At 32.4% G+C, this 26819-nt stretch overlaps 5 protein-coding genes across 6 annotated transcripts; 3 read left to right on the top strand and 2 right to left on the bottom strand.

Annotated features, from left to right (window-relative positions):
- Positions 1–96: 96 nt before the first annotated feature.
- On the top strand, positions 97–2966 carry LOC123671310 (3-ketoacyl-CoA thiolase, mitochondrial). The gene is made up of 7 exons (XM_045605065.1): positions 97–578; positions 786–952; positions 1021–1417; positions 1585–1760; positions 1818–2018; positions 2074–2228; positions 2685–2966. The coding sequence occupies exons 1-7, from the start codon at positions 560–562 to the stop codon at positions 2764–2766; spliced, it is 1197 nt and encodes a 398-aa protein (XP_045461021.1). The 5' UTR covers positions 97–559; the 3' UTR covers positions 2767–2966.
- On the bottom strand, positions 2807–9906 carry LOC123671309 (cleavage and polyadenylation specificity factor 73). Its single transcript, XM_045605064.1, has 14 exons — positions 9713–9906; positions 9588–9651; positions 9423–9520; positions 9217–9345; positions 8984–9161; positions 8812–8901; positions 8609–8759; positions 8380–8555; positions 6776–7081; positions 5366–5627; positions 5119–5303; positions 4828–4956; positions 3584–3706; positions 2807–3522 (listed from the first exon to the last, which is right to left on the bottom strand). The coding sequence occupies exons 1-14, from the start codon at positions 9778–9780 to the stop codon at positions 3427–3429; spliced, it is 2055 nt and encodes a 684-aa protein (XP_045461020.1). The 5' UTR covers positions 9781–9906; the 3' UTR covers positions 2807–3426.
- Positions 9907–10094: 188 nt separating this feature from the next.
- LOC123683117 (delta(24)-sterol reductase-like) lies at positions 10095–12237 on the top strand. Its single transcript, XM_045622017.1, has 2 exons — positions 10095–11067; positions 11129–12237. Exons 1-2 carry the CDS (start codon positions 10335–10337, stop codon positions 11968–11970), a joined length of 1575 nt encoding a protein of 524 aa, XP_045477973.1. The 5' UTR covers positions 10095–10334; the 3' UTR covers positions 11971–12237.
- Positions 12238–13023: 786 nt separating this feature from the next.
- Positions 13024–15295, top strand: LOC123683124 (asparagine synthetase domain-containing protein CG17486). 2 transcript variants are annotated; one of them, XM_045622023.1, is made up of 4 exons: positions 13032–13435; positions 13530–14723; positions 14777–15018; positions 15076–15295. In XM_045622023.1, exons 1-4 carry the CDS (start codon positions 13370–13372, stop codon positions 15239–15241), a joined length of 1668 nt encoding a protein of 555 aa, XP_045477979.1. In that variant the 5' UTR covers positions 13032–13369; the 3' UTR covers positions 15242–15295. The 2 variants fall into 2 exon arrangements, with proteins under 2 accessions (XP_045477984.1, XP_045477979.1); XM_045622028.1 differs by lacking the exon at positions 15076–15295 and having other exon boundaries at positions 13024–13435; positions 14796–15006.
- Positions 15296–15786: 491 nt separating this feature from the next.
- On the bottom strand, positions 15787–20028 carry LOC123682725. The gene is made up of 5 exons (XM_045621493.1): positions 19823–20028; positions 18843–19002; positions 18712–18785; positions 17389–17595; positions 15787–15915 (listed from the first exon to the last, which is right to left on the bottom strand). The coding sequence occupies exons 1-5, from the start codon at positions 19887–19889 to the stop codon at positions 15806–15808; spliced, it is 618 nt and encodes a 205-aa protein (XP_045477449.1). The 5' UTR covers positions 19890–20028; the 3' UTR covers positions 15787–15805.
- Between the last annotated feature and the right edge of the window lie 6791 nt (positions 20029–26819).

Genomic DNA, 26819 nt, shown 5'->3' on the forward strand with positions numbered 1-26819 from the left:
ACAGGCAACACACAATACAAAATTGATGAATAATTAAATGCCTGCAGTCTGCACTGGAAATTGCACAAATTGAAAATTGGAATTTTTTTCACACCACTTCTGTTTACTAAAAAACGATATGATTTTAATTTGTTTATGGAAATGTTCATGAAAAATTCTAATGACAAGAACCATTTGTTTAAAAAAAAAACAAATTAATTGTTGAATATCATTAATTTAATGCGTTTTTTCTACCTTCTACATGGGAGTAAATTTAGGTCCTAGTTTATTTGACTTCACCTTCTAACCTAGCAAATTGGATAACAAATATCATTGTTTTATTTTCTCTATTTTAGCAATTTATAGTATAATCAAATTTCAAGATAATATCTTGTTTACAATACTGCATTTATGCTTGTTTTTCTTTTTGGATTATGCTAATAAAAATCTGAATCAGACTTTGGACTTTTATCAGAATCTGAAGTACACGTATATCAGTTTCGTTTAAGTAACAATATCAGAGAAGTCTATTAATCTGTGAGATTCTGAGGTAACAGTACCATCAATAAATCTATAAAATATGTCTTCTGCAGTTAAAGGTGAGGAAAAAGTTTTCAACGGACGCAATATTATTAAAAAATGTTAGAATTGCTCGCTTCAGATCAAATTAATCGAGTTATCCATGTAAAAAAAGAATTCTATTTATATAACTATCTTATACCCTATTTTATTTCAAATCTCTTTCATACAATCTTATACATATTCTCTTATATCTTGTTTCATAGTTGAATAATTTTATTTTGTAGGTGTTTTTATTGTTGGAGCTAAAAGAACTGCTTTCGGTACTTATGGCGGAAAACTAGCCAAAGAAACACTCAGTGATCTTCAAACCGCTGCAGCAAAAGCTGCCCTTGCATCTGGTGGTGTAAAACCTGAAATGGTAGATACTGTTATCGTTGGAAATGTTCTCCAGGTTAGTGTCAACGAAAATCTATCTTCTTTTCAGATCATCAGTATCAATTGATTTGTTACTTTTACTAGATTTCCAATGCTGATGGTGCCTTTGTTTCCCGTCATGCAGCATTAAAATGTGGAATTCCAGTAGATAAACCAGCTTATACAATTAACAGGCTTTGTGGTTCAGGATTCCAGTCAATCATTAATGGTTGCCAAGATATAGCAACTGGTGTAGCACAGATTTCTCTTGCTGGAGGAGTAGAGAACATGTCGTCTACTCCTTATTCTGCTAGGAACGCTAGGTTCGGAGTTCCTTTGGGTCAGAATATTATTTTAGAGGACTCTTTGTGGCTTGGACTCACCGATACATACTGTAAAATGCCCATGGCACTTACTGCTGAAAAATTAGGTGCTCAAAAGCAAATTACAAGAGATGATGTTGATCAGTATTCATTGAGATCTCAACAGCTGTGGAAAGCTGGTAAGATTTTCATTTTATATAATCTTCATATATTCACTGAGATGGGCAATTAGTGAAAATGAGGCCGATATAAAATGTTCTATTGGTTTATTATTTTCAATAACTTTTGGATTGGAAAAACAAACTTCTGTTTGAGAGATTAAATTTAAAAATTATTTCTTATGCAGCACAGGATGCTGGAGTTTTCAAAGAGGAAATCACCCCATATCCGGTGAAGGTAAAAAAAGAAATGGTCAATTTCGAAGTCGATGAACATCCAAGACCACAGACTACTCTTGAAGGATTGGGAAAACTTAAGCCTTTATTCAAAGAAAACGGACTTGTTACAGCTGCTGCTGCTTCTGTAAGATTTCTGTGGAAGCAATTGATATTTATGTAATATAAATCTAATTGTTTCTAGGGTATTTGTGATGGAGCCAGTGCTGTGGTCATTGCTAGCGAAGAAGCTGCTAACAAGCATAACCTTAAACCTTTGGCTAGAATATTATCATATGCTTATGTAGGTGTAGACCCAACTATCATGGGAATTGGACCAGTGCCAGCTATAAATGCAGCTCTAAAAGCCGCAGGAAAAACTTTAAATGATATGGATCTCATTGAGGTAAAACAGTGCTTCAAATTTTGTATTATGTTATTTGAATGAATATGTCTTTCAGATAAATGAAGCCTTTGCTGCTCAAGTTTTAGCCTGTGCCAAGGATCTTAAAGTCGATATGAATAAACTGAACACCAATGGTGGTGCTATTTCTATTGGACATCCACTTGCAGCTTCTGGTTCAAGAATTATTACACACTTAGTACATGAATTGAGGTGAGTAAAAAAAAGATATTTTCAAACTCTATTTAACTCATAACAACAATTTCTAAATGATAACCCTCTGAACATAAATGTCAAAAAACAATACAGTGTTGCCATTATTACCGTTCCTATTGGAAAACTTGTAATCTATTTCGGTTAAATGTAAATAACAAACGTGTTTTTCCACAAATTGAAGTCATTTTAAGTTCTCCCATTCCAGTTCGTTTCTCCTGGTCTGGTAATAGGTTTGAATTATTCCAGTTCTTTCTTATAAAATATGTTTTTTGGTCAAATAAATGTGAATAATTCTTGAAAGTCTGATCTATGAGGATGTCAATAAATAGGACAAAAATGTTTTATATGTGTTGTCGAATAGCCTATTCTTGAGTAGGAATTAGTAACTAAAGAAATTAAGTACTAAGGTAAACCATAACCTTAAAAAAATCTGATTTTGACATATTCTTCCAGGAGGAAGAAGGCTAAACTTGGAGTTGGTTCTGCTTGCATTGGAGGAGGACAAGGAGTTGCTATCGTGATTGAATCATTGTAATTTGGGGCTCATCAATAATTTTTACTCTTTATATATTTTCAATGAAAATTTTTATTTTCAATTATTTTATTTGTCAATTTAAATAGAATACAAAAGTTCTTATTGCAATATTTTTAAGATAAAATAATTTTTATAAAGAACTTATTGTACGAAATATTTTTATATTTACAATGATAAAATAAAGCAAAACATTTACTGTCTTTAAATGTTTCACCAAATTATGCAATGCTAATTACAGATATAACAATAACAATTTTTGCAAAGTTTCTTCAAAAATGTAATTCTTACTTGATTTTATGCAAATTTCTCCACAATTTTTGTTATCAATAAGTGTTAAGTTGAAAAATATGAGATTTTAAATTGATCATTCGAATATCTTACTTTGAAAAAGTTATTTACACTGCATACATCAATTTATACTTTCGGGCACATATTTTTTTTTTTTATTAGTGTTGAACGAAAAAATCAGTAATTTAGAAACCTTGCATAAATGTTTAAAAAGTGGACAGCTTTCCATAACTAACAAAATGAATTATGTTGCCGAATATAACAATTACATGAAGATAGAATGTTGATTATTTCATTTGTCAATACCCATAAGGTATACATTACCCTGCTTAGCAGAGAACTTATAACATTCTAAGGGATTGAAAGAATTGTTTACTCCACCTGTGGAGGAGCTAAGGATTGATATAGCTTAGACACCGCTGTTTGTACTATTTGTTGGAATGTTTCATCGTCTGGGCATTCAACTTTCTGAAAATGCAAAATAAGACAATCAAATTGAATGACGTTATATAAATTTATAAACACTTACTAAGGTTGACAAGTCAATATCTGCTCTCTTGTCATTCACAGCAACATATAACTTTTCACCTTTGAAGATTTTTGGAACTGAATCCTCTCCAAACATGTCTTGCAGCATTTCTATAAGGCATTCCTGAAATAGGGAATATTCTTAAGCATCTACTTCTACTATAACTTGTCATTGGAATTTGGCAGCACTGATGTCTATACGCTCTACTAGTGATGACGCACACAACGCCATTTTAGTTCTCCTGTCAGTGTCCGGAATCCAAACAAACAAATTGTCATTCAAATTATTACGTCGTCGTTGAAGAAATTGGCTTATTTTCATAAATAAGAGTATTTAAGAAACGATTTTACTATTAATTGATAGACAGAAGGAACGAGATTAATGCCAGTAAGTTAGAACTTGAAGTTCAACTAATAAACACGGCTTTTTACAAAATCTGGGGAATGATACAGGATTCAAACTTACTGGTATTAACCTTGTTCGTTCTGTCTATTAATTAATACTTCCTCAAATACTCTTATTCATGATAATAAGCCAATTCCTTCAACGACGCCGTACTAATTTGAATGACAATTTATTTGTTTGGATTCCGAACACTGACAGGAGAACCAAAAATGGCGGTTTGTGACGTCACACTAATAGAGCGTATTAGGGATGCCAGGGGTTATTTTCAGGTTAACTCATAACGAAAGAAAATAATCCTAAGTGACAGTGTTGCCAGACTTAATGATTATTCAGTAGATTTGTCCATTCATTAATTTACCCCGAATTTCATCAATATTTTTCCACAAATCGATTCCTAATCAAAAATATGAACTAATGAAAAATGACGTTCCTTATTTCATTTCAGTATACTCAATGCCTGATAAACCACAGACTACATAATGAATAATCTGTGGAATCAAAACTTCCCCAATCCAGGGGATGCTTGATTCAGAAACTTATTGAAAGAGATAGGGGACTCCCATTATTAGTTATTCATGAATTGTTTTGCTTCCCTTTGTGGAATAGAGTCAGATATTGAGATAATTATACGATTTGCCAAGTCCAATCAGTGTAATAATAAAAATTCTAAGATATAATGAGTTAAAAATAAAAATCAATAAATCCTTTAATTTTCGAAGTGCTGTAAGATTAAAATTTTCAATGATTACATTGAAAATTTCAATTTATTTCTCAGAGGCTAATAATAAACTCCTTGAATTCAAATTTTAATCATTACATTGATGGAAATATGGAGTTACCTTAAAATGCATCCTATCGACCTTTACATTTGTAGCCAAGTTCTTGATAGGCGCTTCTAAAAGATCAGCTTGTAATATTGCAGCTACAATTGCATCAGCGTACATATCATTGATTGGATTTGCTAGCCACTAAAAAAAAAAATTAAGTTACTTGGCATTTCAGATTACAATGATTTATCTCAAGCCATCCAATTTAGAAATTGATCAAATTCATATCTAAATTAATAATACATGCATTTAATCTGAAATGACATTGGAGGATGATGAAATCATAATAAAAAGTGTTTTTACCTCCAGGGTAACAATTTTTCCTTCGAAGATTATCTCAACTGCCCCAAAAGCTTTCAATTTCTTCTCATCCACCGATTCTAAAAGTCCTGCCACTTGTGAAATAAAATGTCTAAGAACTGACATGTTCCCAGAGTAATGTATACTTTGCCTCTGAAGAATTTGGCTCATACTCATATCCGTATATTCTGCAAAATTGATTACAAATGTAGCAATTTGATAAACCGATCAAATATACAGTAGCACTTACTTGGCAAATCCTCTGCTGATAAAATGTGGTAATTGAAGTTCCGTTTGACTAGAATGCCAGAAAGGTTTTTGCCAACCTGCGGCTCTTCAACAGCCAGCGATCCCATAACTTTAGCTGTCTTTTCTCCTCTGAATGCCAGTTCTACGGAATGGGTATTTCTAGGATTGTGTATATGAATTGTTGTATTGGGGTCATCCTCGTATTCTCTAACCAAGGCAGCTTTGAGTCGGCTCATTTCATTTTGTTCACCATGGACTAGCACCTGAGAAAGACATCGAACAAAGGAATGAAATTCGAATGCATCGAAGAAAGATTTCTAATCAGACAATCTTTTATCTTATCACCATTTTTTCTGATAGTTCTAGGTAATTCATGATGGGAACTTTTTTACATTATGAAATTGAATTACATTAGTCTGAATTGTGATACATTGAATTAAGTTTCAATATGAATAATATCATCTTTTATTGTAAATAATATAAAAATGGCTGACACCTGCACTTGGTAATGAACAAAGAAAATACAAAAAGAAGAAGTACAATTTCAAGTGTGTAAATTGTACTTCTTCTCATAAGTGTTGAAATTGTACTTTCTTCTTTTTGTATTTTCTTTATTTTTTATTTCCTAAAATAAAAGATTCAATTCATGGAAAAAGTACACTTCTCAGAAATTTGTTGTAATGACTCCTAATTACTTTCTTGTGAGTTTTGATATTTTTTATGCTGGTTTCTATCAAGGAATCTTTGAATGCCTCTCCGAAATATTTACCTGAGACATAATACAACTTTTCAAGCTTTCTACATTATCCAGCAATTTCCAAGGAAAGGGCGACTGTAATCACTGTTCGCATAATAAACGGAGGTCAATTAAGATACTTGACGAGAGCGTTTGACAAATAGGTGAGCCAAAATACTTTCAGAAGGAGTTGGATCGCTTGAGACAAGACTTTTTGTCAAATAGTTATAGCTCACAAGACATCTAATATAAAAGCACAGGGCTCTAGGAATACCTTCCCAAAAGCTCTTTGGTTACTTTGGAAAACTTCTCAACAGGCATAATATCAAATTAATTAACAAACTAGTGGAAACTAGGACAAGTCTTGAAAAATGGATAAAATTGATTAGCTTTCCAAGGATATCTTACGAAGCAGTTGCGCCACAAGGAACACAAAGAATGTTGCTAACACAACTTGTTCTTGAAGACAAAAATTCCTTCAAACATTAAGAATGGAATGGATTATCTCTCATAGACTGAAATATACCATTGCTGACAATAATGTAATAAAACACAGCAAAGTATTATTTGATGCCATTTTTTTCTGGTTCAATCTCAAATAACAGTAAAAAAAATTGAATTAAATATTGTCCTATGAGGTTTGTAGCTAACAGATGAAGAATAGAGTAATCTTACCACATGTAGAGGCTTCAATATCCTTATAAATTCACTTGTTTGCTGGTAATCCGTGTGAGCCGAGAATGATATATAATCTACAGACATTTTCAATGGCAACTTCTGACCTAACATGGTGGTTATTTCTTCTGGTTCGGAAAGAATAGTTTTTGCCAATGTTCCTTCTACACAATAACCAGCAATAATAACACCATTTTTGGGATCCGTGCACCATGATTCGAATAATTCCCTTGACAACCCACTCTGCATCATACCTGGAGAAGCCATTATCACACATGGACCTACATCCTCAAAGTGATCAATGCCCTGTGAATTTTAAAGAATTAAAAGTAGTTGTTATAAAAAGTCAATCCAACTCGGTCATTCTACATGACATTAGAAAAATCCTTCACAACTGAGTTCATTTATGAATACTCAGAGAAATTTAAGAGGGATTCAACGAAAACATTATTCAGTTAATTGACTCACTCTGCCTATTATTGTAGACAAATTTGAAAGTGAATTTTCTTTACATGATTCAAGAGTAACAGTAACAAGTACTGAACCGTTCATGCAGCTGTTGACAAAGTACGGTGTAGAATACACACATGCAGGATACAGCAATTGATTTTTTGTATAGTATATCCAAAGTCACTTGAACTAGTCCATAAAAACGCTTGGCCAGATGTCCCTTCGAAGTGGAAATGGCCATCCGCTATTTAGCGTATTTGGTATTTACCAGGGTTTATTTGAAATTATTGTTAGGCAACAAATTCACTGGCATTAAAGGTATTTCTGAAAACTTGGACAACCCTAGTATAATCGAAATATTCTGGCTTCCTCCAAGTGACTTTGGATATACTGAAGGATACAATTCACGGCCTTCCGTTTATATTTGAAATCAAGATGAGATTGAAGGAAAAAGGCCAAAAAGAAGGACTATCAAACTGATAGCATGCCAACGTTTTGGTTTATTTAAAACCTTCATCAGGGCTCTGGAAGAGCGATACAAATTAAATGAGGAGCTAATATAATTTGTCTTAAGTTAAATAATAAAAACTTAATAAAATATAAAACATCAAGAGTCATATAAGAAGCATCACATTTCAGTTGACAACAAAAAGAGAGCATATCTGTGTGATTTCTGAGGGTGGTAGAACATTTAAAAACAAAAAAAAATTATATATACACGAAAAAAGGGAAAAACAATCAGTATAAATCATATAACAATTCTAAAAAATTACTTACAATATCAACCTGGTCCCTTGTCAACTTTAAGTAAAATAATAAAAACACAAGTAATTCAAAAAGTGAGCGCTATATTTATTTATTTCTTCGCATATGAATAAAAAGAGTCAATACTCCAAGTACAATATGAACCAACCGCCCAGGTGTCAAACGGGAACACAGATACACAACATGACACGAAACAAAGAACAAAAAACAAGATTGGTCATCGAAACGGGAAACGATCTACCTTTTAATTCTTTTTATTTTATTAATTAAACTATAATATGCGGTGTTGAGTTGTTCTATATTAGTCCTTTTATTTATGGAATTGGGTTCTTGGACAATCGAATATATTATAACAGAATGATTATATCATAAGGTGGTATGGTTCTTACCTTTAAGTTAGATATATGTTTAAACACAAATGGATTGTTGACAGCAATTTGTCTTTTAATTTTATCGTTCATAGCATTGATATAAGTTTGGTAAACCGCCATACATTTCTTTGCTAAAGAAGATGCATAATAAATAGGAATATCATGTAGCTCTGGGTGTTGGGTCCAGTATTCATCTGAAGAAAAAAACTCAATGATATAGAGAAACATAATTAAAATAAGATCTCACCTAAAATTAGTAGTAATTCTTGTGCTCTTCCCAGTGCAAATACAGGGATAAGGCAACGTCCACCTCTATTTACAATATCATGAACCAGATTAGTGAATCTTCCTTCTCGTTCTTCTCTTTTTTCATGTATATGGGTACCATATGTTGATTCCTGTGAAAAATTTCTTTACTGACTATTAAACAAATAATTTTTTTTTTCTTACTGTTATGAGAACATCAGGATGTACAGTTGGTATTTCTGCTGCCATCAAATGCCTATCTTCTTGCCTAGAAAAATCTCCAGTATACAAAATCTGAAAATAATATTCAATTATGAATCAAAATGAATGTTTGCATCTATATTCAATAAACTTTCAAGACATTTCAAAATCATACCTTAATACCAGCAATTTCTAGCATGAACATAGCTGCTCCTAAAACATGACCAGCATTGTATGCCCAAAATTTGATACCTAAAATTTCTTTTTCCTCATGGAAATTTATTGTTTCAATTTTATCCATACTTGCTTCTAAGTCTGCTTCAGTATAAAGCATTTGTTCGGTAGCTATATTACTGAAAGAAAGCTGAAATTATTAAAAATATTAAGCAAAAAATAAAAAATACATACCTAACTTTTATGTAATCCGAAAGTAACCATCGATAAATGGCTTTAGTAGCATGTGTCATAAAGCAACGCCCTTTGAAATTTGTTTTAAGTAAAAACCAGGGCAAAGCTCCACAATGATCCAAATGGAAACTGAAAAGTTTGTAAGATGTAGATCATACCGTTCAAGTTATCTGAAGGAAATATAATATAAATAAAACAATACTGACTGTGAAATTAAAAGCAAATCGATTTCATCTGCTTCAATCAAATCAACAAATGGAAGAGCATCCATTCCTGATAGACCAGGGTGAATACCGCAATCAAGCTGAAATATAAAAAATGCGTCAAATTTGGTGGGTTTTGAAGATATTAAGTATTAAGGGTGAACTTACCATTATTTTTTTGCCTTTGAATTCAACCATGATGCAGGATCTTCCAACTTCCTGGCCTGCTCCTCTGAAAAACAAGCAGTTGAAAAAGTTGATATCAAGTGAATTTAGAGTAAATATCAACTTACAGAGGTCTTATTAAGAGTTGATCACTCTCCTCCGCAGGTACTTGGTTATCTCTCTTTTTATTAGACATAATTTGAAATTGTTGATGTGTTAAGTTCGACAAATTTTCAATTCAAACAGTTGTTGAAAAATATCGTCTTTATTATTATTTATCATCAACGGCTACAGAACATTTAACCTCAAATTAATACAACATAACCTGACCTCAGACCATAGAGACAGGTTGTCTCTGTTTGATACATTTCAACTACTTTTGTATTTTATAGTTTATAATTCCTAATTCAAAATATTTTTGTAAAGAACCTGTGTTTGAAATGAAATTTATTTAGTGCATATAATATTTGTTTTAAATTTCTTTAAGACTTGTCAAGGCATCTTATTAATCTTCTATGTTTATATCAGAGTCATAATCACAGACTAATCTGTGTCATAATTCTCTGATTTGAATTTTGGATAATCGATTTGAGCCTTGAATCCTTGAATGTTCAATCTTATTAACTCAAACTATAATCGAAGGATTATTATAAAATATACAACATTTAATGATTGAAATGTAGCACTAGGATGCTAAATTGAAAACAAGGTTATAAACTCATTACTATCCTGTTGGCAATTGAATTCAATATGAACTTTTTGAGAGAAATTTTCATTAATTTTTTGGAGAGTAATAGAAGTCTGGTTGTTGTATTTTTTTGTTTACCTGTAAGCCTTTTATTTGATATGTATCTCAATGTGAAGAAAAATATCAGCAAAGATTTATTTCTTTCAAAAAAACATGAGGAACAAGTAGAACATATACAGCAACAAGTGAGAGGGTGGAATGAGTCGAGTTATTCAAAACGAAAACTATTATGCACATCTAGGCCTAACTGGATGAGTCTTTCTACAACTTTCTCTAGAAAAGATAAACTTCATCAGATTTCAGTTGATCTATCTGATATCTTGGAAATGGATGAAGTAAATATGACCATAAGGGTAGAGCCTATGGTAACTTTTGGTAGAATATCAGATTATCTAATTCCGAAGGGTTATGCATTAGCCGTAACTTTGGAAATTAAAGATGCAACTTTGGGTGGAGTAGCTCTGGCTGCTGGTATGAGTACACATTCTCACAAAGTAGGCTTATATCAAGAGAATGTAGTAGCATACGAGTTGGTTTTGGGAGATGGTTCATTTGTTACTGCTTCGGAAAAAGAAAATGTAGATTTATTTAGAGCATTGCCATGGTCTCATGGTAGTTTGGGCTTTCTTGTTGCATTAACATTGAAAATCGAAAAAGTAAAGCCTTTTGTTAAAGTTGATTATTTACCTGTTAAAGGGTTAGAAGATTATTGCAGTATGATTCGGTTGTTATCAGGTAGGTTCATAAATTAATTGGTCTAATTTGGTGTGTGTAACATCCTGAATTATTTTTACAGGAGATGAATGTATTGGTTCATCCCTACCAGACTTCATAGAAGCTACAATCTTTTCTAAAGATGAGGCTGTAGTTATGATAGGCAATTATTCTGATTACAATCCAAATATACCAATTAACCACTGCTCTAGATGGTATAAACCATGGTTTTACAAACAAACCGAAGAAGTTTTACAAACAGGAAAACGTACAGAACTCATTCCATTGAAACATTATTTATCAAGGCATAATCGTTCAATTTTTTGGGTAGTTGAGTCTATGATACATTTTGGTAACAATTTAATCTTTAGACTTTTATTTGGATGGTTACTGCCTCCAAAACCAGCATTCTTGAAATATTCTACAACACCTGGCATAAGAAAATATACTGTTACTAAGCAAGTATTTCAAGATATAGTTTTTCCTCTTCGTACATTACAGGATCAAATATGTAAATCTGAGGAATTGTTTAATATTTATCCTCTTCTTGTTTATCCTTGTAAAGTTTACAATAAAGGTCCACATTCAGGACAATTGAAAGCACCCAATGAGAAGTATATGGTTGAAGGCACAAACTATGCCATTTATAATGATTTGGGTATCTATGGAGTACCAGGGTTTATTAAAAACAGTGACCCATCATACAGTACAATACAATCTCTGAAGGAAATGGAGGAATACACCATAAAAACAGGTGGTTTTGCATTTTTATATGCAGACATAGTGATGTCTAAGAAGGATTTTGAATTGATGTTTGATTTGGAACTTTACGAGAGGGTGAGAAAAAAATATCATGCTGATTACTCTTTTCCTCATTTGTTTGATAAAGTGAAACCTGAAATAGATATCAGTGAACTGGAATAAAAATGAAAAATAAATAGTAATATTCAATAAAAAATGTTACACAAGGACATCTTTGAAAGGTATGGCTTACCTTTGAGAAAAATATCTTTGCCCTTCTCAATATATGCAACTTATACGACTATTATTGTTTTTATAATTTATTTTATATTTTTTATTGTTTACAATTTGTTGAAGTTTATCCTTAGTATTAAATGTTTTAGATGAATGTGTCTTTGGCATTTACCAATTTTTTTAAATAAAGTATTTATTGATGGTTTTGTTATTAAATGTTTGTAATTGTTTCCTTTACATTATTCACAAAAGTAGAGGGAATATACAAAATCTTCATTATCCATCTAAACTTATTTTATTGCTTTTGAAATAGTTTAAAATAGAATGTCTAATATCTGTTTTATTTAATTACATTCATCCCTGCTTAAATTTAACAACTTATCTACATTTTCTTCAATTGGAGGTACAAAGAAAAATAAGAAATTCCTTGGATTATTTCAAGAAAAAAAATCCTATAAAAATGGACCCGCAAACACTTTGTTTTCGAGAGAGTGTTTCTTGTAGTCATACTTTTTTGTGATTACACCAGTTTACTGAATTTTTATTAATCTTCGCACAGATTGAGTGAATAATAATTTATAATTAATTTATTAATCACAGTTTACTAACTGGACCTCTTTAGTAATTTGGATTTTCCTGAGGATTACTAGAGAATTATTTGAACTTTTTTCTCGAAATTGGTAGCAGATACGATAAAACTACAGGACTGGACCAAGGTTTTTTACATTTTTCTCAACTACCAGTGGACTAACAAAAAAAAAAGTTCTGTAGGAAAGAACAGTGGGCACTGTTTCAGAAAAAGTGTAACCCGGTGGATTTGCATTCAAAATTAGCATATCACTTTGAATTGAAATATCTTATGCCAAATTTAAGTTGAATATCTTGTGAAGGGAAGGGGCTATGAGAGCACTTTAACATCCTGTATTTCGAAAAACCATGTTCATAAGACTTTTTTTACCGATATAAAACATAATATATTTCCAGCGCCCAAACTCTGCGAGAATGTAGGGGACAGTTGTACCAACTTAGCGGTAAAAAGAATTTCGCTTTTTCAGCGGGCTTTTCAAATTATCACTTACCGGCATGTGTTTGACTGAATAAATAAAAATAAATTAATCCAATATTCGAATCGAATGACTCCATAGCTTTACTTGAAAAAAGGAATAAAATTGCCGACTTTTTGTTTACTGTCAATAGGTTATCGACTTCTTGTAACCTACAATATTTTTGAAAACAAATATGTTCATGAATTTAAAAGCAGTATCAATTTGATATTACGGTACATCGAATTTCGATCGATATTTTCTTTAAAAACCTTAAAAGTTATCGAATTAATGTTATATTGAAAATGTGTGGTATATTTTGTGTTTTTTCAGAATCTAGTTTGAATGTAACCGATAAATTGTCCAAAATTGTGAGTGTAAATATTAAAAAAAAAACATTCGTTTGAAATAGAAGCGCAGTAATCCATGGTTTGATATATCAAATTCTATCCCATTTTGTTACAGTTCCAAGAGTTCAATTTGAATATATCTAGAAGGGGACCCAACCACAGTAGAATTGAAATATGCAACAATGAAGATAAAATATTTCTTTTTGCATCAAGTGTATTGTGGCTTCAAGGGAATAAACTCACGAAACAGCCCATAATCGAAAACGATCATATCCTCCTTTATAACGGTGATATATTCAATGATGAAAATGAAGATAGAAGAAATGTCACTGGTGATACTAAGTTATTTTTAGAATATTTCAAAAATGAAGAATCTCTATGTTCACTTTTTACTGTAAATGGTCCTTTTGCCTTCATTTGTTTAGACAAAAACAAATCTGTTTTGCATTTCGGAAGAGACAAATATGGAAGACGGAGCCTTTTGTTGGGGAAATCGAAGGAAGGCGACTTAATTCTAACTAGCGTCGCTAAAAGAACAGCTAATTACAAATTTATAGAACTACCTTCTTTAGGCTTGTTTTCTCTTGATGTCAAAACTCAAAGCTTAACTCTCAAACCATGGCACAGTCAAAATAATGATTTATTTCTGAAAATCAAAGAGGTTGAAACATTTTTATGTCAAAAGATCACCGTTGAAAAAGCTATTTCTGATTCACCATTATTCAGAAATTTCACTCAACCAACAGAAAAAGAACTATTAATCTTTCAATCTCTTGATAATTCTCTTAGAGGTACTGATGTTCTCAGTTATGCTTTTTCGTCTAAAAAATTTTGTGAAGATGTTCAAGAACTGAAAAAAAGATTAGAAAATTCTATTAAAAGAAGGATTACTGGGCAACCTCAATTCTGTCAGGACTGTATTAAAGATCAAATGAACTGTAATCATGCGAATGTTGGGGTATTATTTTCTGGCGGTGTTGATTGTGCTGTGATAGCTTTGCTAGCACACAAATTTGTTCCCATGGATAAGCCTATAGATTTGCTGAATGTGGCTTTCTCTAAATATGATTTCAATACACCAGATCGTACAACAGGGCTGCAGACTTTGAGAGAGTTAGAAAAGCTTTGTCCAGAAAGAAAATGGAAATTTGTGGAAATAAATGTAGTTGATGAAGAATTGAATAAAGAGAGAGAAATGAGAATAGCTAATTTAATTTACCCGCTTAATACTATTTTAGATGATAGTTTGGGATGCGCTCTTTGGTTTGCTAGTCGAGGAAAAAGTGATGGATATACATCTTCATGTAGGGTGAGTTCGATTATTTGAAATAACTCTCAATACAAAAATTAAATGCTGTCTAGATTCTACTTGTTGGAACAGGTGCTGATGAGCTTTTTGGGGGCTACAGTCGACACAGGTCCGTATTCAAAAACCAGAGTTGGGAAGGTTTACATAATGTGCTGAGGACAGATTGGGAAAATTTGCCATACAGAAACCTCGGGAGAGATGACAGAGTGGTTTCTGATAATGGACGACAACTCAGAACCCCATACTTAGATGAGGAAGTTGCTCAGTTTGTACAAAGTTTGAACTGTTGGGAAAAGTGAGTGGAAATCATTGTCTCATATCTTTTTACGAATTAATGATTTTGTCCCTTTAGAACATTACCAGCGAAAGATGATAGTGGACCTAAATTTCTCCTTCGAGGGTTAGCATTTCATTTACAATTAAAAAATGCAGCAGTTTTGAAGAAAAGAGCCCTTCAGTTTGGCTCTAGGATCGCCAATTCCAAGGAAAGCGCTCATCACATTTCTCCCAGATTGTAATTTTTTTTTTGTTATGTTGTTTATGTCATTTTTTCATTAAAATTTTTTATAATAGTCTGGTCTTTAAAACACCGCCAAACTAATGCAAAAAATTGAATATGTACATGCATATGCATTTTACGAACTACATATTTAAATTATTCAACATCAACCACGAAACCTTGTTATTGACTTGATTTTTAAATTTGTTTCAGTGACCTCTATACAAAATTTATAGAACTGAAAGTTGATTTGTATTTCGTCTAGGTGGAACGATATTCGCTTGATTATAGTGCCATCTATCCATCAGTTTCCAAAACAACTGCTTTAAAAAATTAGGTATCTCATTTTTCAAAACAGGAAATCAAAAACTTGTTAGATGATTAATATTTTATTTGGTGGAAATGAATGGTATATCCATATTTTGTTTTATTTTCAATATTCAATCTTTGGAATCGCTAGAAATGAACTAAGATATTCGTTGAAAGCATTTAAATGAATGAATTATTGGTAGTAGTAGTTTTCATTAGGAATAATGGGGAATTAGGAGTTTTAGGGAAAAAATATTAAATTAAATACTTTAATTCATTTTTCATAATACTTCATGGGTGAGGACACACATATATCAAATACTATACAACAGCCTACAATATTTATGAAATATATGAATAAGGCAATCACGAGCTGGGTCAAATCTGAAAAAGAGAGAATTAATAAATAACTTGTTAATAAATAAGTTGTCGATATTAAAGATGAAAACAGTTAGAAATGATGCTTATTTATACAAATCATAGTAACATATTGATGATACGGAATTGTTGTGTAGTTCAATTCATGTTGTTTAATGAAAAGGTAGCTTTTCTATTTTTACACCCTCACTTCTCTTTTGAATAAATTTTAGCGCATCCACCATATTGGTATTCCTGCGCGCTTGTTCCAGGTAATAGAGCAGGTTATCATAATTTATGAATTTTGAGCCGAGAAACCAGAATTATAGGTCACAACTATTTCTTTCTGATTTTGTTTCCTCATTAATTATACAAAAGAAGTACTCGATAGAACAGAAATTTGAAAAAAAATGCAAATAAGTTATGATAAGGAGGTTCATGCTCAATTTAATTAGAATCGTACCTATCATTGAAATTTTTTAATGAACTTTGGATATCACAGAATATATCCATCATATTTCACTAAAGTATTGTGTATGTTCAACGGATTATCTAAAAAATCAGTTATTATAAATAATGGATCGCACAATTTTTAAAGATTTTGGTGTGCAAGGATCTTGTGATATGGCTGGTATCAGTGGTATTCACATTGCTGTAAGAACCTTTCTTTTTCCGGAATGATAATGAACTTTGTTATTTCAAATGGATTAGCCTGTATATATTTTGTCTTTGGGAATCCTTAAGAAATACTGAATATTTTTCAAGTACCTACGTAATGTTCCCTATACTTAAATGCCATAATTTCGGAGTTATATACTATTTCCTGCCTATATTCAGGAATTGAAAGATAGGATTACCACATAGATAAGAAGAATTGAGCAGTCATGGATGTTGCAAAATTTATTGCAAATTTTCAAAAATATCATGGCTTGTTCTATTGAAGTAAACGGACAACATTTTTAGCATCTGCTGTAATCGCCTTTACTGCACCTATTTATCTAATATTTATAACTTTTCTACTACTCAAATGAGGACATACTTCTAACACATGGAACAAACATTTAAAGATTATTCAACACCAATATATCGTAATATATTGAAAGGAAGAAAATTGAACCTTATAACCATGGATTAATTATTTTTACATGTTTTTCGTTTCTTCAATAAAATTATTCAGAAATGTAATAAATGAAATTAAGTTGAAACTATCAACTCGTAAATCTAAGTTTTTATAGCACTTCATTCAGGAGCAGGTTAATGGTTATGTAATTGAGTAGGTATGTAATTGTTGTCACATTACATGCAAAATTTAATTGAAAAATTATATGAATACGAATTCGAACTGCAGAAGATTCTGACTCTAAGTTGGTGTTTTTTCTCATTTCAAGATTAGAAATATTGGTCGGAATTTATCAAAAAAATCTTTGATAATTCTAATTTAAGGACTTGTAAATATCTCTTTCAATTTGTGATCTGTTTTCAACTACATATGTCACTTACCTTCAATGTGTTTATGAGTAACCCCAAATACTTCATCTAAAGAGAAAAAGTTTAGGCAATACCATATTATCCAAAAAACTATAATTGGGCCATTGCTGACTTGCGACATTGAATCTTTATCCCTCATCTCAGAATCGAGGTATGGATCAGGAGCTATCATTTTCCTGAAGCTCACAATTCCATATAGGAATTGGGATTCTATTTCATCTGATCAACAAAATATTCGTTAAGTGTAATTATAAACTCAATCATTCATTTATAATTCAATCAAGAAAAGACCAGAAAATTGAACATTTGTATAGTTTGTTTGAACGAATTATCGAATTTATTGTCCCTAAGTTGGTATAACGTCTTTTAGGCTCTATACTCATGCAGAGCTTAGGCGTCATAAATTACCCTAATTTTACTTAGTTTGTTTACACTTTTTTCGTAGTTAGCACCAAGCTATAGAAAGTTTTGTTGTCAAATTGTCTGGATCTGAATATTAAAGGAAAGTGACGCTTCATTTGTTGTTGTTTGAAAAATGAATAAAAAATAATTTCGTGTATTAATAAAACACTGGTTTTTAATAGGAAAGATACTACGCAAACAAAGCAATGGCTTGATAAGTTTTAATTTTCTGTTTTAATATGAAGAAATCTGCGACTGAGGCTCATCGAATGCTCTAAAATACATATGGTGAAGCCACTATCAGTGAGAGAACGTGCCGAGAGTAGTTTCATTTCAACGCTTCAAGAACGGTGATTTTGACGTCGAAGACCAACATGGCGGTGGAAGAGAGAAGGTTTTCGAAGGAGCAGAATTGGAGGCATTACTAGATCAAGGCTAGTGTCAAACGCAACAAAAATTGGCAGCAAGCCATTTCAAAGCGCTTGAAAGTCATGGAAATGCTTCAGAAACAAGGAAATTGGGTGCTGTACGAGTTGAAGCCGAGATATGTTGAACGGAGTTTGTTTGCTTGTGAACAGCTGCTTGCAAGGAAAAGACGGAAGGGATTTCTGCATCGCATTGTGATTGAAGGCGAAAAATGGGTTCATTACGATAATCCCAAGAACAGAAAATCATGGGGATATACCGGCCATGCTTCCACGTCGACTGCCAAACCGCATATTCACGGTTGCAAGGTCATGCTCAGTTTTTGGGGGGACCAACTCGAACATTTATGCCGATTTTCAGTAAGATTGTCTTCAAAGTCTTTCAGAGCGCATAAATAAACAGGCGTAAAATGCTCTCCTTGATTTTTTTTAAATTCTGAGCTCTTCAAATATGATGAGTTGATCAAATTTAAGTCTCATAAAAATAACATATAAAATAGGAAATTACCTGGATATTCTATCCTAAAATTAGTTTTTGCTCTGATGTATACTACATATAATACAAAGGTTATCAAAGAAACCCTGAAAATAATTTTTATACTTCAGCTTGATTATGATCGGTAAAATCTAATAACTTACCAGAAAACTTTGTCGTAAACTGTGTGATCTTCACTGAATATAAAATTGATATTACCTATCCCATGATATTCTGAAGATCTTCCTTTTTGTGAAAAAATTGTTTGAAGAAATTTTTCGCCCACGAATGTTGAAGAATTACTGTGACATGCAATATTTGGATCTGAAATTATAGAAAACAGAACGTTCAGAATTTTTTTCACAAAGATTTTCTTGAGTAAATCACTCACTTAAAGTTTTTGCACCTTATTAAATTGGTTCATGTAATTTTTCACAAAAATGAACATTTAAAACATAGAAGGTAATAGAATATAATAATTACTCAATTATTATAACGCCAATAATGATTGAGTAATACGAAAACACTTTTTTTGATTTTTTTTTGTTGAAACGAAAAACAACATGAAATAATATACGTTTGATTTCTCTTTCCATATATACCATTAGGTATAGAACGGCGGGAATTGATGTTTTCTTAGAAATTTACATTTTTTTTTAATGAACGCCGCCCTTTTTCATCTTGAACTAAAAATTACGTTGTTTTCGAATCTTGTCTTTTCTTTTTCTCCATATAAATAATCGGAAAAATTTGAAATAAATCATTCCGTTCTCCGAAAGATATTCTGTGTTTTAAAGGGTTATCAACTTGATCAGAAAAAACTTGATAATTTTTTTCGGTGTAAAAGATACAAGCTGAATTTTTATATAGTTTACTACTTTATCGATAATTTTGATGCACTATATCTATTTTGCAACTGATTCCAAAATTCCAGTTCGATCAAATGGCCATTTTATCAATTTTTTTGAAAATAATTCAGTTCTTTAGTACCTAATATAGATTTTATCTTGAATTTTTCATTAGTGATCAGGCTCAAAATTTCCAGGCATTTGAGCAGAAAAAAATTGAAACAAACTAGTGAAGAGAGAAAGCATAGATATTTAATATAAATAGGAAACAAATCAAAGAGGAATAATATACTTACCACTATATACAAAATGGCAGTGCATCATCAATAATGAAAAAACGGTTTTGACAATTCTGAGGATCATTTTACGAAATACCTACTTTTTGGTATAGCTTGAAATGAAAGTAACGTCTCAATTTATAATTCAACTTCGGTCTTGTTCAATCCATCAGATATAATTGTTGATAACGAACTTGTCAGAATTACAACATCTACGAATTGCCATGTTCATGATGGACACTCAAGGATTTAAAAAAATTGAGGTAATTGCCTTGATGTGTTAAACAAGCTCATATAAATTAATTCAAATTAATTGTAGATCTTGAGCCTCAAGGTGGAATTATATTCATGCTTTTGATAAAACGTTTCACTAAAACTCAATTTCTTATTGCCTACACTGACAAGATATTTCTTTCAAGTTAGTTAGTTACAACAGAATCTAGCAACTATGTGACTCTTTCCGTGGTTTTTCAAATGTAACTTTCTCAGTATGTGTCTTACCTATACTTGCCTCTTACTCCCAATGTATGTCAATCATCAGTTTTATTTACGTGTTCATAAAGGATTAGAATCGGGCACGTTGCGGCTAATTCAGCCTTCCAGGAACTGCGATCTTTTGTTCTTAACCCTTCCTTTTCACACAAACTCAAGGAAGCCGACGACATCCTTAGGAGCCTTGGCTCTTACTACGTGAGTATCCAGTACTGACTTTACCATGGAAGTGGTTCTTAGGCCAGTATATTCAGACATTTGCACACTATGTGTTCAGCTCTTTCTATCTCTGTTCCACAGAGCTTGCAAATCTCATCTACTGATACGGTGCAAAGATATTTGCACCGACGGTGTCCTGTCAGCAATTTTACTACTCTGTGAGGCTCAGCTCGTGGCAGCTTCACTAGTATAGGTTGGCGAAAGAACCACAAATATCTTTGCTGGAGCAACACCCGGAGTGTTCTTCCAGAGGATTATTCTTTTGTCCAATTGTCATTGTCTGTCACTGTCTTATATTAGTCTTTTCCAAGCCCACAGAAAGGTTCAAGGCCTACAGATGTTAACCTTGATACTCTATTCGCAAGCTCATTGGCTCTTGTATTTCCTTCACTACTACAATGACCCAGTACCCAAAGTAGAGGAACCTAACCTAACCTTTTTTTTTCAATAGAGGGAAATCCGCAAATCTCGACAAGTATGAAGCTTCTGTCAGCAACTGTTGGGTATTTTGTGGCTCACCTAATGGGCATACTCACTAAAAACCTCCATTACACCTACGCTGAACACGTAGAGACAGGCTCCAAGGATGCCTCTTACGCGGCCGTCTTTTCAAGGTTTTGGTACTCTACGGCAGAATGTCCTTCTTGTTTCACGTTGTCCTGTACTAGGAACTATAGGATAGGAGAGGATGAAAGTGGTAGAGCCATCCATAGGTATCTAGTGAGGCATCTACCTACCAATGAGCTTCCTCGTTCCGTGGTTTCCTCCATGGCTCTGATTACGGAACTTAAGCCTGAGGAAGTTCCCCGCGTGGACTTGGTCGACAGATTTCAGTCCTCAGAAGTTGAGAACATGAGATTGTTGAGGTATGGGGAATGTGGTAGGTTGGGATTAGCCACACCACATTTTCTAGTCAGTCTTGGTTTCACTGTCTACTTCACAGCAGTTACTACAAGCCCTCCCACCACGGCAATGTGCTGACCTCGAGAGAGAACCTAACCTAACATAACCTTGATGTCCTTTTCGCAAGTTCATTGGCTTTTTTATTTCCTTCACTACCACAATGCTCAGGTACCCATAGTAGAGTTACTCTATTGTCTCTGGCCAGTTGCTTTATGGTATAACGATACTACCATGTCAGCAGAGACCCCTGGCTTTATGATTCCAGGGACCTGGTTGTCTGTAGTGATATAAATATGCGCCCTTTTGAAGTTCCCTTAAGACACTCTTGAGCACATGTATAGAAAGCTAGTGCCTCAGTTTGTAAAGCAGAGGGCTAACTTTCCAGGGCTTTAGAGGATCTTACTTTAGGTTCGTACACCCCAATAGGTGTGCCTCTCTCTGATTTCAATTTCAGTTTCCCTGTTGGAGCTTCCCACTGAGGGATATTCTTATTCCTTTATGCCTCTATGGAAAGTTGAGAGATCTGGGTGGCCATTGTAAGATTTTGAAGTTAGTCTCTTAGAAGCGCTACAGAGAATATTTTGCAATGTGGGGGTGAGAATTATACTGCTGAAAAATAGAGTCCTCTAACGCAAAAACAATTCGTCAATTTGATGAACGACTTTTCATTGTATTAATGCTTCTGTTCATCGGTTGAAAAATGATATCTGAATTCATCAATACAATTAACTTTTTCATTTCAATGTCATTTCAAAGTTATGTGCACTTCTGGTTCGTTGTATCAATTGAAATTAACTTAATAGCTCTGTAATTCAAAACACTAATTTATCGTTCAATATCGGTACAATACGAATTCTTCTCCAAATTAATTCATCGCAAAAAATAAAAGTAGATATGTTCAGAAAAGATGAGGCAAAATCTGAGTATTTCACGTCTGCCAACTTATCTCTTCAAAGGGGTGTTCTGAATAAAACCTTATTTTCATTTTTTGTTCACCCCTGTATATAACAGAAAAGGATGTATATAAGAATGGCATCTGAACAGTTATGTTCCCGAGGAATTTAGCTACAATTGAAAAAATTTTGAATAAAATTTCATTCAATTACAACTTTTGATTAGTTAAACATTTCTTCCAGTTCCAACGCCTTCTAGTTTTTGCTTTTTTTCTGTCGCAGAATATATTTGATAGTTTCATTTAGATATCTTCAATGAGATCTTCATGAGTTCGGTGAAAGGTAGGTATCTATAATACTTTGAAATAGAAGAATAAACAAATATGTATTTACAGATGCAAAGTAATATCCAAGACAAAAAACGAACGAGGAAAAAGGAATGAACATATATGGCAGAAAACCAGTTAGAATATGAAAGAAAATAATGGATGGTCAACAGATACATAATAAGAGCAGAAGACCACAGGGTACTCCAAGTTTGAGTGCCTATTAGACGTTTTTGGAGAACTAGATATTTGAATAACACTTATCACGCAGTTGCTTTGCTTGCAAAGTATTCTTTACCATAAAAAAATATATTTCAAAAATACACGAAACTCGTTTTTAACATTTTTTTAACAACAACAAATGTAGCGTCACTGAACCTTCAATATCTCGATCCAGACTTAACTGTTTATTTATATTTGACTTTGGTGGTGTTATTTGTACTCTAGGCCTCTATTATTTTCTTAAGAACCATTCCTTGAAATGTCAGTGAATTTTTGCATCTTAAATAACAAAACCTTTTCTTCGTTTATATTAAGGGAATAAGTACCTTGGAAACACCCTGTATATACCCAACTAATTTTCCGTATTTGATAGATAAAATCACGAAACTGTAATTACCTTCATGAATAGCCAATAAAATGACATTGACATTGATACAATTTTATCTTCATGACAATTATAAAGTGACATGAATTCTCTGGATGGTAACAGTTTACATGCTTGATAACAATGAGATAAAAAATTTTCCTCGAGAATACAAGGGCTCAAAACAAAATACTGAAAGAGAATAGGTAGGACGGTGGATGATGCAATGAAAATACGAAGTGAGGCATCCACACACCATTGGAAGCTTCTAAGGCTCGACCGATGACGAAATTTTCAGTTGATAGAGATCATTTCGAGAGAAGACGCGCTTTCTCGTAAACACAATTTGCTTTGAATTCCTCAGAATAAGTTTGTAAAATGTAGGAAGATAATGTATTTTCGCCTTTTCGGAATTTTGGATAACTACTTTTCGATTTGTGGATTAGTATCCAATTTGTGCAATTTTCTTCATGAAATAGATTCAACCTGAAAAAATTACTGAAAGTAGGTACATTTTGAACAACTTATTGCAATATTAAGGCTGTACGCTACTTTTCTCAGATTCATTTTGATTCTGTGTGGAAATGGCTTGATAGATTCTTCCAATTTTTGGAATAAACCTTCGTATGACAGTTTACAATAAACTCACTAATTTTTTCATGAAAAAATTTATAGTTTTTGTTTTATATCAGTTTGAGAATTGAATAGTTTTTCAATCGTATATCAATTATTTCAATGTCAATCTATCAATACATAACCTGCTAAAAAACTCCTCTTTCACGGAGTTGTTCTTCAGTTGTCGTGCGGGTTTCTTGAAGAAGGATCACTACCGTGTCCATATATATGGCCAATGTCGACAAAAAATCACACCTATCCTAAGAAATCCCTTCAATATTCAAGTAAATATTACCAAATCTGCTCCAGAATTAGGAGACTTTCTTCAACCAGGACCGATTCTCCAATCGATGATTTTTCTTATCCTCAGGTGTACCAGGATCGCTATAGGCCCCCCATATATTTATATTGATTGTATTCCATTAAAAATATACAGATGTTGAAGGAAAGTAGAAGAAATTAATAAAATGATTATTTTTTACTACGACATACCTTTCATTCACCATCAATTTGAAAATTAACTCGAGAATAATTGTTTATTTGTTGATATTCAAGGACATAAAATAAAAATCGTAGATGATGTATTCTCAATTCAATACCCAATACAATTATTTGATATCCAAAGATTTCATTATAAACAAAGATATTATATTTCAGGGGATATTTTTTCTATGAATAACCTTACAAAACATTTTTTACGACTTATCAACTAACAACATAACATAAACAGCTTTCTCATTTACTTCCAACCTTCAATTTTTGTAATTTTAATCAGTTTTGATGCATACAACAGGTTTCGGGATTTTATTTTTCCGAATTTAATTCTATCGAAATGTTGAACAGAATGATTTTTTTCAACGTACCTACATATATAGGTAGGTAATACAAAAATTTTCCAGCGTCAGAACTAGAAAAACCTGCCTTTCATTGATTGAATTGGTGTGTTTAATACCAGTTTTTTCATTTATTCGGAATACACAAGAGTTCAATTTGAATTAACAAAGTACAATAGAATTATTAGTGAATACATAAATAAAAATTCGTTCGTCCATTATTCTGGTGCACCTTGTTGATATGAATCTACAGCCAGTCTCTGATTTTGGGAAAAATATTCGAATTAATTAATTTTTTGAAGACTGGTTATGCTAAACTCACTATACACTAGCGGATATTCGAATATGGTATAATCATTTCGCGAATTCGTTTCTTAGAATTCAAAAGATTTTATTTATTGAGAAAGATCGCTATCAACTGTAGATTTGCATTTGGTTAATTATTTCTGTTGGGAAAAATATAAACCTACCGCTGAAATCGTTCGAGGATTTCATTCTCTAGACTCTTTCTGCAAGTTTCAAATATTGCATTGATTCGCTGAGTCTAAGATCCCGATATATTAGTTTTGAAGTTTGAAAAACAAGGATTCGAAAAGAAAAACCTTATCCCTAGATAACTATAAGGCATACGGACATAAAATTGAAAATGTAAAAAAAATATGATTTTATTTATTTCCCAATTTCCCAATTTTCCCAATTTATCCCCAAAAAAATAAATCGCAAGATGCTAAATCAAAAGAACTGAGAGGATACATTTATAAGATCTTGATGTTCATGCATAAACACCAGCATTATTTCTGTAGTCATTTAAATGTTAATAACACTAGAAGAATACATCCATTTAATTTTCCGTTTCATTCTTTGTCTTTAACTGATAAGGGACCGGCATATATGGGTATTAAACTGTTTAACAGTTTACCAGCGAACATTCAAAGGTTATATGGTCATGGGTCTTTCGAGAAGTCTCTTTATTGTTTTCTTTTGCATATTGAGCCATACAACATTGAAGAATTTTGTTGTTCAAGTAGTGATAATTTAGTCAATATTTGAAATTTTTTTTTGCTTTTCTTTTTTGGATGACCTGTTATCCTTTCTACTTTGTATATATTGGAAATCAATAAAATATTGTTATTGGATACTAATCTAGATCATTTCTTGAGATCATTTCATCATAAAATTTTGTTTCAATAAATCTAATAAAGGTAGCTGTGTGGCATCTTATTGGAACCACATATAACTCACTAGATCGATGAATACCACGAGTTCAAAAATCAAAAACAAGCGATGAAGTGGCGAGTTTTCGAATGAACAAGTGTTAGAATGGGCCTTTTCCAATTCCAATTCTAATTTTCTCCAATTGACTGAAATATTTGAGTTAATGGAATATATCCATGAATATCGTTTAATAGTTTTGGCATTGAAAAATATGGGTTGGCAGAACAAGACCAAGTCAAGTAGCTTGAATATCAAGTCAAGTCTTGACTTGAAATCAACTCATGTTCAAGTCAAGTAGTAGTTTTTCAATTTTAAGTCAAGTACTTGATAAATAAATACTTGGCTTAACATTAAAACTTCTTGACTTGAACATGAGTTGATTTTAAGTCAAGACTTGACTTGATATTCGAGCTACTTGACTTGGTCTTGATTTGAAATCGATTCAAGTTCAAGTCAAGTAGTTTTAATATCAAACCAAGTATTTATTTATCAAGTACTTGACTTAAAATTGAAAAACTACTAATTGACTTGAACATGAGTTGATTTCGAGTCAAGTAGCTTGAATATCAAGTTGAGCCGTGAATCCCTACTTCAGATATACACCCTGTACATTTTTGGTCCAAACCACAAACATTCTTATAATACTCCGTATTTGCAGAGTCTTCGTCGTAACCTTTTTCTCATAAGAATCCCATTAACTCATGAACCGTTGAGTTTTTACCCTAGGTAAAATCTTTGCTGAAATCGTCATCAAAAAGGCTATAATATATGGGGATTGCCATTTGAAATAAAGAAGTAGTAGTCTGTTTCCGGTATAACCTGAAGTTCTGAGAATATTTTAGAGAGAAAGATCATTGTCTGAGACCACAAAATGCAAATTTTTAGCACATGATTATGATTAGTTTTCCATTAACGTCTAATAGGACATCGCGG

The sequence above is a fragment of the Harmonia axyridis genome, chromosome 1 (assembly GCF_914767665.1).
Source record: "Harmonia axyridis chromosome 1, icHarAxyr1.1, whole genome shotgun sequence".
NCBI lineage: Eukaryota > Metazoa > Arthropoda > Insecta > Coleoptera > Coccinellidae > Harmonia > Harmonia axyridis.